The 14432-nt window shown below is 41.8% G+C and overlaps 1 protein-coding gene across 1 annotated transcript in view; it reads left to right on the forward strand.

Moving 5' to 3' along the window:
- The window catches only part of NFX1 (nuclear transcription factor, X-box binding 1), a 92275-nt gene that overhangs the window by 45596 nt on the left and 32247 nt on the right, over positions 1-14432 (forward strand). Inside the window, exons 12-13 of the mRNA XM_075921512.2 lie at positions 2091-2173; positions 4687-4795. Of these exons, the coding sequence (XP_075777627.2) occupies positions 2091-2173; positions 4687-4795 (192 nt within the window). The remainder of the gene's footprint in view (positions 1-2090; positions 2174-4686; positions 4796-14432) is intronic.

Genomic DNA, 14432 nt, shown 5'->3' on the forward strand with positions numbered 1-14432 from the left:
GTGGATTTGTGATTCTGTTTTACAATTACTCTGCTGTTGATGGTTTTGACTTGATGAGCTTATTAGTTATTAGTGCTCCCCAAAATACTGGAAGTTCCCCCCCACCCCACCCCCAGATCCTGTTTTATAATTGGCTTCATTTCAAACTGCCTTAATTCAGCTTGAAAGGAGCCATTTCTTAGAGAGAGGCTTCTCCACTGTCTGGAGAGCAACAGAATGTGGGTTTACCTCTCTTGCTCTCAAAGCTGGAATTTTTTTTGTGGTCTGATATGGTACCATGATGTTTTGGATTTCCTTTTGTTGGAATTCAAGAAAAGGTATCAAAGATCAGTGATTCATCTGGTGATCCCTCAGTGGAATTTGAGCCTCATCCATGTAGGTATTGCTGCAACCAACTCTCATCAGAGGTCTTAAGACAAAATTATTTCCTTTAAGCTGTTTTTTTTCTTATTAGAGTGATCTCAGGTGAGTGAATAAGTTGAACTCTCATCTTCTCTCCTCCTTATCTCCCCTGTTTTCCAGAAGGATGTTTTTTGGCTTCTTTCAGAATTTGTTTACAGGATGAATACCATGTTCTACCTATTATTCTTCTCTCAGTCCTAATCTAGTATTCTCCACCCACAACCAGAAAATGCATTTATTGGCTGATAAGCGTATTGCTAGCTTTTATCTTATTCTCAGAGATGAGAATGTCAAAGGGGAGTTACAATGATAATGCTGCAGCTACCATAGTTTTTGCCAGATGAGTCTTACTCTGTATTCTTAAAGCATATGACCAGACTGTCCGATAAGCTTGTTGGAATCTATGTAGATAGAGAAATCTTCATGAGAAGTGAACATGCTGAAGCTTTTATGTACAAGGTGTATAAGACAGCAGCATGATCATCTCTGCACTCCTTTATAAATTGTCATCTATTAAGTATCACCACTTCTCAGGATACTTCCTTTGGCGGCAAGGACCTGATAGTGGTATATTAAGGTAGTCCCACCTCGTGAGGTCACTGATTGCCGCATCTTCTTTTTGTGCCTTAATCCAATGTTGTAGGATAGAAGAGAGAGATGTACAATCAAGAGGGGAAATGACCAGTAATTCTGTCCATCTTCTCCTCTTCTATACTATATCTCATCCACCTCTCCTTTGGGTGTTGTTTTGCTGCTTGTTTTATTTCTTTCTGTCTTTCATACTGTTTCCTTCTCTGTAGATATGGAAGTTCTCTTCCTGATGGGATGCAGTTTTGGCTGAGACTTATGGAATCAGGGGCAGGGTTTTAGAATTCTTTGTCTCCCTGCTTCCAGTAGGTGTCACCATAACACTGTCTTTGAATTCAGTGTTGTAGGATGGGAGTTGAGGAGACTACAACAGTGTTACCGGTAACTAATATTCCCTACTTTATGTAGCAACATAAAGACGGTCAAATTTTCAGATTTTTAAAATTCATTAGCTGTTTCATAAACTACTTTCTTAATATGTTTAAGTAGTTCTAAGTATCTTAATGTATTGATACTTCCAAATTATGCTTTGATCAGTAATTGTCATTATTCTGCAGGCATGCTTAGGTACTGTTGTAGGTATTTGAATGTAAACTCAAATGCCACAGCCTCAGCCTGTGGAAGTACTTCACTAGTGACTCCACTTCTCTTGTAACTTACCATTTACAGGGACTTTTTGCTCATAACATTTAATCAGTGTATTGTCAGTTTACAATTTGAAACCTGTTTGAACAGTCTAAGAACCAAATATTGGTGATATTTTCTTAGCAGGAATGTTCCTCTTAATTAAAGACGCGTGGTGATCATTTTAATATTGATGCTAATGAGAAAAAAGGCAAAAATATGCCATTAGGTTTGTCTCAAACGAAATATAAAAGACAGTTTGGTCCAGTGTCAAATCCTTATTATAATAGCCTCTCTGTTTAGTGATTTGTGCTGCTTCTGTAAGAATGTACCCTATTTTCTTCATTGCATTACTTACATTAATTTTAGTGTGGTTGTACTACATGCATTTTCTTATTGCTATTACGTAATATGTAGTCAAAGGTTAAATGTTGAAATTATAAAGACTAACACATTATTTTTTTCTCCTTGAACAGCTGATATTACATTTATGTGTGACAAGCGATGTAACAAGAAACGGTCATGTGGACGACACAAGTGTAATGAAATTTGTTGTGTGGTAAGTTCATTTATACAGTGTAAAAATAATGTAGTGTTAAACTGTACTTTTGTTTTTTTTTAAAAAATACCATGTTGAAAAGGCGGCTCAGAGATAGATTCCCTGTTTTGTAAGGTTAAAATATTTATCCTTACACTTGGTTCAAAACATGTTTGGGATTATGGCACCCAAGTGTGATTGTGTAACTAAGAGCTTATCAACACACAAGCTGTACCACTTGAACTATACTAGTATACTTAAAGCAGTACAATCACCTAGTATGGACACAATTATGGGAGTATAAATGTGCCTTATCCCATATGGGAAGCAGAGTAAATTGTGATGATATAAGCCATCCATATCAATATAACTGTGACTATGCTAGGGATTGTACAAAATAACTTGGGTTTAAAAAAGAATTCTCACCCCCTAACCAAATACAAATCCTATACCAGCATAAAACATTATGTATGCTAGTCATAAGTTGATATTGTTCAACTGGAATTTTGAGATATTGTAATAGATCCACAGAATTGGTTCTGTGACCCCAGTTTTGAATAGTCTCAAGGAGGACCGCTTCAGCGTGCCAGAGACCTTGGGGTCTCTTCCTCCAGGCTAAGCTGTGCAGTTTCACTGTCTCCTTAGACTGACTTCTTGTCCTCCCAGCACTCTACTTCACACCATGAGCTCTGTTCAGCAAGTCCCACTGAGACAGACCTTTGAGGGAGATTTGTACAAATCTTAGAGAGCTGTGCACCTCAGCCAGCATCTTCAGTGATCTTCAGCTGGCGTCAAACTAGGGTTAATTAGATGATCAGAGTGCAGCATAGGAAAGCCTTAGCATTGAAAATGAATAGGTCCATTCTGGTCAATACCACATTTTCAAATTTTTACATCTGAAACTTCATGGAGTTGTAACCATGGGGGTCTAAATCTAAAAGGAGATTCACGATAGGCCACAAAACTGTTACAGGTCTGTTATGGGATTGCCACTCTAAGGGTATGTCTACACTACCCCCCTAGTTCGAACTGGGGGGGTAATGTAGTCATACGGAGTTGCAAATGAAGCCCGGGATTTGAATTTCCCGGGCTTCATTTGCATAAAGCTGGCCGGCGCCATTTTTAAATGCCGGCTAGGTCAGACCCCGTGCCGCGCAGCTACACGCGGCACGGACTAGCTAGTTCGGATTACGCTTCCGAACTAGCTGTACGTGGAACGAGGAAGCCTAATCCAAACTAGCTAGTCCGTGCCGCGTGTAGCCGCGCGGCACGGGGTCCGACCTAGCCGGCATTTAAAAATGGTGCCGGCCGGCTTTATGCAAATGAAGCCCGGGAAATTCAAATCCCGGGCTTCATTTGCAACTCCGTATGACTACATTACCCCCCCAGTTCGAACTAGGGGGGTAGTGTAGACATACCCTAACTTCTGCACTGTGTTCAGAGCTGTGCTCTGAAGGCCCTGCAGCTTTTTGCAGCTGCAGGAGATTGTTGGAGGTGGGTCTGATTTTTCGCTGTGCTGCTGGGCGTGCTCTTGGCTTCTAGTCTCCTCCAAGCTGGGGAGGGTCAGAATTTGCCCTTCCCTTTATGATAGCTCTTGAGGAAAGATCAGACCCAACCTCCTGCAGCTATAGGAAGCTGCAGTCCCACAGCTTACTGTAGCTGTAGTAAGTACCCAGACGTGGGTCTGATGCCCACACCCCACAAATAGCCGAAGAGAAAGAGTAAGTCACGTACCTCCCAGCCAGAAGGAAACTAGCAGCTGGAGCCCAAAGCCTTGAGGGATCTCTCTACTGGTGCATCTCCACACCTGCCCTTTCTCTCCATTTCCTTCTCCTCCAATAGCTGGATTTCATAGGGAAGGTCTGATTTCAGTCTGTGATGCATTTGTCATGAATATGAATTTGGTAGTGCCCTAGAAATGAAAGTTACAGCAATCCTTTCAGATGCCTCAATCTGACCACCTCAGTCTGACTTCCTGGTAAACAACCCCTGATTCGTATAGAGCTTAACTCTCATCTAATACTGACTCCATTGTTCAAAAGGTAGGAAAGTGCTGTTGTCTTCCTGTAGAGAGGTGGGATCATCTGTGATCCTTGGTTGTCAGGTTTCAATATCCAGGTGATTTGTTGTTGTTGTCACTGTTTCTCCACTGAGAAAGGGGATTAAGGTCCACTTAGGCCCAGACAGCTAAGTGGTGGACCAGCCGGTAACAAGGCACCACTCTCACTTGTGTCTTTAGCCTGCCCTGAGAACGTACAGACCCTCCTCCCTAATAGTTACCATTGCAGTATATGGAGAAAGTGAGGTATACATAGTTTTCTTGAAAATACTAGAGAAAATTCCCATTTTATCTCAGATGTTCAGTATGTCATATGACAAAAATCTTGACTGTTAATTTCTTTGATCCTTGGTACAGTAACATAGCCATAGCCAGTAGTGGTTTTAATCATGTTTTGCCATTTTGGATGGCGTTTTAGAGGGTGGTGGTGGAAAGCATTGATAATGTAGAAATTTTTGATAAATATTTTCCCCAGGACAAAGAACATAAGTGTCCCTTGGTTTGTGGACGCAAACTCAATTGTGGCCTTCATAGATGTGAAGAACCTTGTCACCGTGGAAACTGTCAAACCTGCTGGCAGACAAGTGAGTTTACTGCTATGTTCATAGGTTCATTTCTAGAGATTAGTGTACTGTGGACATTTTTAACTCTGATTCTTTAAGAGATTTATTCCTTAGTAGGTGCATTATTGAAAGTACATATATTTCAATAATTCAGATACTAAATTATGTACATGATCATGATTGGTTTGCGATAGGTAACAGTTGTATAATTGAATAAAATGGACTTATTTTATTTGTTAGATTTAATAATTGCACTATAGGACTTATTTTTTAAAACCTGATCCTACAAACACTTATGAAAAAAATTAACTGCACAAACACAAGCAATTCTGCATAAAAACTAAGGCCTCAAATGTGTTAAATCAGTTTTTCTTTTCATAAACACTGCTTATTTTAAAATAAGGTGTCAGGTTGAAAACATTAAAGACTGAAGTCTTTGTTTAGCTAAAGAATCTGACTGTTTAAATTTTCACAAACTGGCCCAGTCACATACCTTAGCCCTTGCCTACTGGGTCCACTTATAAGAATGTGATTGCATATGTCCATTCCACTGTGGGGGACTCACAGGCAGCTCAAACTGAAGAGGGGGTTAGAGTCTATTTGAACAAGGATTGCAGGAACACCTGCCCAAATCTGGCACTGTCACTAGACAAATGACTGATGGTATAATGGGAGGTATATGTGTGGATCAAAGACCAGGATGCCACTTTACAGATGTCCAGTATGGGCACCAAAGCAAAAAGGTCATGAAAGCTGTCTCTGATCTAGTTGAGTGAGTCACCAATTTAGATAGACATTCTATATCCATAGAACAGTAGCACAGACATATACAACCAGAAATACAGGAGAAGATTATCTGAGAAGACACTGGATGGCCCTTAGGTATCTGTTGCAATTTCAGAAAGTAATGAGGCAAATACCTGAATAGTCTAGTCTGATACAGATAAAAAGCCTGGAGCTGACAAATATTTCTGAGATCTAGAAAATGCAGATTATCTTCCCACTTGCCTCAGTGAGACTTAGAAGACTAGTAAGTAAACTTCTTGACTAATGTGAAAAATAAGAAGCCATTTAGTGAGGAATTTCTGCTAAAAATCAAAGGAAAACCTTATCTTTGCACAACACTGTTTAGGGAGGTTCTGACACCTGGAATCACTGCTCTCCTACTCTCTTAGGCAAGGTAATCATGACTAAGAAACACTTTCCTAGATAGAAGTAACAGGGAACAAGTTGCTTGTGGCTCAAAATGGGGAGCCATCAAACTTTGTCAGAACTAAATTGAAGCTCGGGTGTAGCCTAGCCAACCCCTTTAGAAACATAATGGACTGGGTTTGAAGATATTGGCTATTCATCTACTGTACCTATACTGGAGGTTAGGTCAGGACAGCTATATCAGTCATGAGTAGTTTTTTGCATATCCCTGATGGATAGTTATTTATGTTAGTCTAACTTTTAAGTGTCCATTAAATTCCATCATATAGAAGAGATCTATTAAATTCATACAGATTCGGACAATTACCAAAAAGTATTATTATTTGATGGCTGTGTGCTGGTGTTGGTGCAGTAGCCAATGGACAAGTGTTGAGTCCAGAGAAGTTTCCTTAATTCAACATCTGAGCAAAGAGCCCAAGAATTCACAAGGCATGGAGATGACCTAAGTCACATTCTTATCATAATGCCACTATATAACTCCATGATATGATTATACCTTGATTGTGCTTAACTACCTTTCCATAACTGTTGTTCATTGAGCTATGTTGCATACGTTTATTCCATAGCCCATTGTCCTTAAGAACATAAAATAGGAATGATCAAGTTGTCATAGCAATGGCCCATATAGCACAGTATCAACATCAGCCAATGCCAGATGTTTCAGAGGAAATAAACAGAGCAGGGCAATTATCAAGTGACCATCCTCTGTCATCCAGTCTCAGCATCTGGTAGTTAGAGATGAAGGGACACCCAGAGCTTGGGGTTGCATTACTAGCTATCTTGAATAATAGCCATCTATGGGCCAATCCTTATCTACCATGATTCTTTCTTGAACCCATTTAGTTTTGGCCTTAACATAGCCTGACAGTGAGTTTCACAGGTGAACTCTGTGTGTTCTGCAAAGAAAATGCTTCCTTTTGTTTGTGTCAAACCTGCTGAGTATTCATTTCATTAGATGAAACCCTCGTCCGATTCTTGTATTATGTGAAGTAGTATTTAATATTCCATTATTCATTTTCTCCACAACATTTGTAATTTTTATAGATTTCTATCATCTCTTCCTCTAGTCATCATTTCCAAGCTGAAAAATCCCGGTCTTTTTCTTCTCCCCTCATATGGAAGCTTTTCCATACTTCACATTTTGTTGTTGTTGCCCTGTGTACTGTTTCCGTTTCTAATATCTTTTTTCAGACAGAGCAACCACAACTGCATGCAATATTCAAGGTATAATCATACCATGGAGTTATATAGTGGCATTATGATATTTATTGACTTATTATCTATCCCTTTCCTAATGGTTCCTAACATTGTTAGCTTTTTTGACTGCCATTGAATATTGAGCAGTTATTTTCAGTGAGTTATCAACAATGACTGTAAGACCTTTTTCTTGAGTGTGGTAACAGCTAATTTAGAATCCATCATATTTTATGTATAGTTTGAATTATGTTTTTCAATGTGCATTACTTTACATTTATCAGCATTTAATTTCATCTGCCATTTTGTTACCCAGTCACACCATGGGATCCGTAAGCATGATACCCTGGGTAGAGCAATTTAATAGAGTTGCTTTTTCCACCCAAGAGAATAATTCGTTTTCACTTGACCGCCATGAGCTACCACTACTAGCAAGGTTATCCTCCTCCACCTCCTGAGAAGGCTGTTATCCCTGCTTCTGGGTGACCACAAGAGGTTTTGAGAGCTGCTACATGGCAGAGGAGCTCCAGATGTCCTAGGACAGTGTTTCTGAACCTTTTTTTTTTTAATAAAGTACCCCTTTTTTTAAACAAAAAAATGTAAGTACCCCCAGTACCTACAGTTTTTAGACGCACAATTTTTTTCTACCATTGCAACACATTTCTTTAAACATCTTAATCATAGCCAGGTGGGTGGTGAAATTTTTGGGTGTAAAAAGTACAAAAATAATGAAGCACTATAAAACTTAAAACAAATGCAGTTTTCTCCAAATTTCAGTTGTGTTGACACATCCTCCCCCTACCCCAGACTTCTCTCGAGTACCCCAAGGGTACTCGTACCACTGGATGGGAAACACTGTTCTAGGAGATTGTCCGGGGTACACACAATGCGAGGTCCTGAACATCCAGCAGCACACAAAGTCCAGCCAGAGAGTACTGGTCAATGGCAGTGTATTGGAACCAGTGAGGAATGTACAGTATAGGGATGTTAAATAGTGTGTAATTGAATAGTTGTGTAACTGTGTCAAAATTTAGTGGTTACACAACTATTAGATAGTCTTCGTAGGCAGGGCCAGCAACCAGTGTGCTCCCAGTCCCATGCCTTCTGCTGCCCCATGCTGCGCTGCTGCTTCTGTATTGGAGGCAGCAGTGCCGGGTGGCAGGTAGGAGCCAGTTTAAAAACTGGCTTTCCACCCACACGTGGTGTCCCAGCTTAGAAGCCAGCTCCCCACTCATATCGGCTCCCGCCTGCCCCCCTTACCCTCTGCTCTGCTGCCTTTCTATCAGAGACAGCAGCAGGGGGTGGGGGATGCCAGCTCCTGCCCCCTCCCCCCCCATTGCTGCCTCTATAGGGGCAGCAAGGGGGGAATGCATGTAGTCAATAGTATTAACTAAGAAGCCCAAGCTTATTGATTAATTGTAGTCGTATACATGTTGACATCCCTAAAAAAGCATATGTTGGCAACGTGCACCTCTACCCCAAAGAGAGATAAAAAGTACTATTTCTATTTACACCCTTCTAACACCAAACTCCTTATTTGTTCAGGCAGTCACAGAAGGATCTAGGCAGCAACTTCTCAGTCACCCACTCTGGGTATGTCTACACTGCAAAGTTAATTAGAAATAACAGCTCTTCTTTCGTATTAACTTTAATAGTGTCTATACATGCAAACCACTATTTCGAATTAATGTCGAAATAGCAGAGCGCTTAATTCGAATTTGGTAAACCTCATTCTAGCTATTTCGAATTAAGTGCTGTGTAGACACTTAATTCAAAATGGGGGCCTCCAGCCCTTCCCAGGGAGCCCTGGGTGCCACTCTGGGCACAACCAGGAAAACTTACTCTCCTCTTCCCCCCCATCACCGGAGCCATTAAAGGGGTAGACTCTGGCCACAGTGCCTGTGCCAGCTCCAAGGCTACCAGCCCAGAGCCATCAGTGGCCACCAGGGCCCCTGACCCAGTGGCCCCAAAACATGAGCCAGCAAGCCACTGGCAGCCAGCCCTCCACCACTCCCCAGGAGCAGTCTGCCAGCTTCCAGGAGCCTGACGGGGCTGGAGAAGGTGGGCATCTTCCTGGTCCAGGGTGGAGATCATGGACCTTATTCAGGTTTGGGGGGAGGGGTGCCCCAATGTCCATGATCCGCCCTAGATGGAGGAATGCGGCCGCCTATGGCAGGATAGCTACCAGCCTGGCCACTGAAGGCTGCATGTGAACCCAGGAGCAGGTTTGCATGAAAATCAAGTCGGTCCGGCGAGACCCCCAACCCTGGGCCCTGAGCTTCCCCTTTCCAGCTCCCTCCTCCCAGGTTTCCCCCTCTCCTCTCCCACCCACTCTTTTCCCCTCTCCCCAGAGGTTCATCCCTCCCCAGTTTTGTTCAATAAACCTAGTTTCTGTTTTTGAACATAGGTGTCTTTTGTTTGACATCAGGAAGGGGGGGCTAGGGAGGGGTAAGTGGAAGGATGTGAGGGAGGAATGGGGCACAAGCCCCCAGTGGGGAGGACCGGGGTGGCTCTGAGGGCTCCTCAGGGTGGACGCTCTCCCACAGGGGATCCTGACAGCCCCCGGATGGCAGCCTGTAGCAAGTGCAGCCGGGCTGATGGCAACGACCCCATGAGATGCACCGGCGTGCCATGGGGCAGCTCTGGCTCCATGTGGCCAAGTGCTGTGGTGTCCCAAGTGCGAGCACTCAGGGCACTTCAAGACAGGACTGCTTTGCTGTCCCTCGTCGAGGTAGACAAGCAAGCGGGGAACCCTGAGAACTGTCTGTCCGGGGTGGAGGTAGGGTCCCTTTAAACAGGGAGGTCAGTTAGCCTCAGGCAGCAGCTCCACACACTAAGTCCTAACCTGATGCCCTGCTGGCACTGGTTCTGGCCAGCCTTAACTTTGGTTCAGGGTCCACTGAGTGTGGATGTGCTATTTCAAAATAACTGAATAGTTTAGTTAACACAAAAACTAACTCAAATTAAGTTAACTTGAATTAATGCTGTAGTGTAGATATACCCTTTGATATGAGCAGGCCATGTGATTGGAGCTGGCTGGGAAGGAAGGTTTTTACATCTTCCAGGTTGATATTCTAAACTGAAAGCTGTCTAATGCTGTTGGCCAAGTATCATTTTCTGAATTATTGAAAGTTTCTTGGATTTTAAGAATAAATTTCTCCAACAAGCCATGGCTCAACTTCAGGCTCTTATTGATGAAGGCAAGTTGGTGTCCAGAACTGTGTTTGCAGAGAAACTATAACACTATGCCCTCCAAGACCAACCTTTTCAACAAAATCTCTTTTCAGTGAGATTGCCAGCTTTGTCCACATATTTACTCTGCTGACACCATCATTGGACTTAACCACGTCATTTTTATAAGATCAAGAACACATATTCCTGTTCATCCAGAAATATAATTTATGCCATCATGTGCCAACAGTCTCTGTCTGCTATGTATATTGGACATACTTCTCAGACACTTCGCCAAATAATTAATGCCCACAAATCAGACATCTTCACAAAGAAAAAACAGTTTCTTATTTCAACCAGACTGGGCATTGTCTGAAGGACCTAACTTACATGTATCTTACTTCAAAGAGACTTTAACATCAGACTACAAAGGGAAACCTCAGAACTGTTGTTCATGCTTAAATTTGACACTTTACGAATGGGCCTTAACAAAGATGCTAACTACCTTACCCATTACAAAGATAGCTTCCTCAATTATCACCCCTAATATCATTATCTCATAGACACTAACCTCTCCTCCTCTGTTCTAAAATCTGATTTGTCAATTTTATGTGTGTTCACTTTTTTTTTATTGTATCCCTTTGGTATATATAGTCATGCCAATTTTCTTTCACAATTTGATCTGAGGAAGTGGGTCTGGCCCACGAAAGCTCATCATCTAATAAACCATCTTGTTAGTCTTTAAAGTGCTGCATAGTCCTGTCTTTCGTTTCAGCAAGACCAGACTAACATGGCTACATCTTTATTACTATTCCATTTTAACTAGATTGATAAATTTTTCTTCCTACTCTCTCCCAAATTCCCTTCTCCATCCTTCTTTGAGACCATTCTCCTGAGGAGATCCTTTGCCTGGAGATAGTATCCATCCTTAAAAATATTCCCTAGTTCCCAAAACAAAGGGAAAGTTAAGACCCACTCTCTACACCAACTCAGTGTCTTTTTTTATTTGCAAACTACAGTTCATATGGTTACAATGACATAAATATTTGGATCCCTCAAAAGAAACATAGTTTTCAGTATGAAAGATGCATGCTTTCATGTGGCTATTGACCCCTCCCACATAAGATTTCTGTCAGGTTTATGGTGGATCCTGACTAGTATCCATACAAGGTACTTCCACTTAGCCTAACAACCACATCCAGCTCCTTCATCAAAAAGTTTCCAGTAGTAGCAGTACAGTTCAGAATGTAGCAGCTTCTCCCTTTTCCTGTATTTAGACTATTGGCATCTCATTTTAAAGGACATGAGAGCCCTCGCATCATTATCATTATCTCTGCTTCACATTCTTTCATCCCTAGAAGTCTATGTGAACATGGAACATCTACCCTGATTTCAACATAGACTTCAGAATTTATAGGAGCAATTTCGACTCAGGGCAGAGGTTTATCTCCCAATGGCGAGATTTCACACCATAAATGATGTGATAGGCCAGGTAATGTATGCCCTTGGAACAGAATTTCAGACTTCCGATGTCTCTTAGGATGCATTATGGACTTGCATTGCACATTCCACTAGACTCCACTTACATTGCTGCGGACTTGGTTCCAAACAGTATATACACTATCCAGTGACACCATGAAGACCATAGTGGTACTTTCTTCCAGGATGAGGACATCATTAACAAGTGTGTGTAGGTATTCCTTTCTTAGTTCCACACTTGAAAATATGATTATTACAGACAATTAGATGGTGCAGGGAAGGACTTGGATTCCTCAAGAGCCTAGAATGTACAACAGTCTTGTGGACCTCCAGGCAGCCCAGAAGTTTGCGAAGCCTTTCTTCCAATTTCATTGAGTGCACATAATGTTGGACAGCATTACTTTACATAAACAGAGCTGAGTTAAATCCATCCTCTTTTGTGTGTAGAAGCTGTCACCTTATGGAACTGGTGAATCAAAAATCATATCCCCCATATCAGCAGTGAGTCTCCAGAAATTCAGAATTAATTGGCAAATAGCCTGAGTTTCCTGAGTCAGTAGTAAACTGCATTTTCATGCAGTGGGGAACCCCCATTTGGGGCAGGCAAATAGGAAATGCAACATGTACTTCTCCAGGGGAGCTCAAGAAAAACATTTCAAAGGCAGTGCTATCCTTCTGCCCTGGTCACATAACATCAGCTATGTCTGCCTCCCATCCTGATACCACCTCAGGTTCTATGGAAGAGTTAGTAAGACAAAGCATAAGTCCTCTTCATTGCTCCTAAATGACCTAGACAATTCTGGTTTCCAAGCCTCTTACAAATGTTGTCCTGTTCGGTGATCATCATGCAATCCTTTTCAAATCTCTTGACCCAAGAGAATGGTAGGGCCTAATATCCCAGCCCTGAAACACTTTATCGCGTGTTGGTATTTGGATGGATGACAAGTCTAGAACATACCCACTTTGAAGCCATACAACTGTTCTTAATAGCAGAAAGGACTCCACCAGAAAATGCTACCTAGCTAAGTGAAAACATTTCTCTCTTTGGGCCAAACAATAGTATCTCTCTTCAGAGAGAGCAGATAGCCCCACTACTTTAGAGTTACTAGAAAGACATAAGATCTTTTCCATAGCTCACTGAGTTGACCTGGTGGCACTCAGCATGTGTCACCTACCATCAGCCAGTAACCAGATTCTTGAAAGGTCTCCTTGAAAGGTTTCCATCAGTAAACAAACCAAACCTTGACTGTGATCTGAACTCAGTACTTCTGGCACTTGCTAAGCCACCCTTTGAACAATTGACTGTTTTGTGTGTTTCATCTCTCAATGAAGATAGCCTTCCTCATTGCTATCACCTTGGCCAGAAGGGTAAGTGAACTCAGGGCTTGAACAAATGATTCTCCGTACACAATATTTCAAGAGGGCAAGTTTTGCTCTGACTATATACCCAAAATTCATTTCTAGGTTAGTTTTGGAATTTCACCTAAATCAACTATTTCACCTACCTGTTATTTTTTTCCCCTGAAGGACCTATGCCTTTGTCAAGGAGAAGATTCATTTCCTTGATGTGGGATTTTTATCTGTGGAGAACAAAACTGATTAAAAACTTTTCTTGGATTTATCTACAATGCAGTTAAACACTTGTGAATTGGCCCTTCTGCATTGATGGGCTACACTGGTGTTTAACTTGTTTTGTAGATATTTTGAGTTTGGGTTAGAGTCACGGCTCTGGGACCGCACTACGCAGGAGGATCCCAGGGCTCAAGCCTGAGCCCAAACCTCTATTCTGCAATTACAGTCCCATAGCCTCAGCCCAAGTCAGCTGAGCAGTCCATGAAAAGTGGACATTTGGCTAACTAAAATATTCTAGACAAAGGATGTTTCCGGATCAGAGGGTTCTACACTAGAGAGGGTTCAACCTGTACTCTCTGTACAGAGTACAAGAAAAGCAGGTACATGGGCATGGACCAGTTCTTCCTGCTTTGAAGAATTTTCTGGTCTCAGGCACATGAAACGCATGTATACCTACAGTGGAATACAAATAGGGACCATGCATCTTGAAGTGCTCCAGTTCTAAAAGTAAGTATTTTCCCTTTGTACATTTCTCTGGATACCCCTCAGTGTCTCATCTCCTTCACTGTATTCTGATTGCAGCCGCAGTCTGAGCCATATTGAATGTACTCTGACTTGTATCAGTCAGAACTGTATTCATGTTTAAGAGCTTGTCAATGTAATTTTATAGCAGTTTTCTAAGGGGGGGGGGGGGGGGAAGCAGCAAAAGACTTTCTACAGAGCCAGAAGCAAGAAAGGAATGTCTCTTAGCTTATCTCTGTATAGACTTTTGCTTCTCTTTTTTTGACAAACTGGATGAATACCTGTTGTTGAATCATGCTTTTTATTTTCCACTTGCTCGTGTTCTCTTAAAACCAATTCATTCTCTGGTGTTTCTGTGGTGGTGCTGCCCTCAGTTGTGCAAGAATTCTTCTCTCTCTCTGATAGTACTGTGGGTTATCAGTTACACACCAAGGCAACAGATCGTTTTCCTCTAATGCAGCCATCAACTTGGACTTTATGTACAAAAAGTCCTTCTGTTGACAGGAAA

Source organism: Pelodiscus sinensis, chromosome 2 (genome assembly GCF_052426305.1).
Source record: "Pelodiscus sinensis isolate ZL-2025 chromosome 2, ASM5242630v1, whole genome shotgun sequence".
Lineage (NCBI taxonomy): Eukaryota > Metazoa > Chordata > Testudines > Trionychidae > Pelodiscus > Pelodiscus sinensis.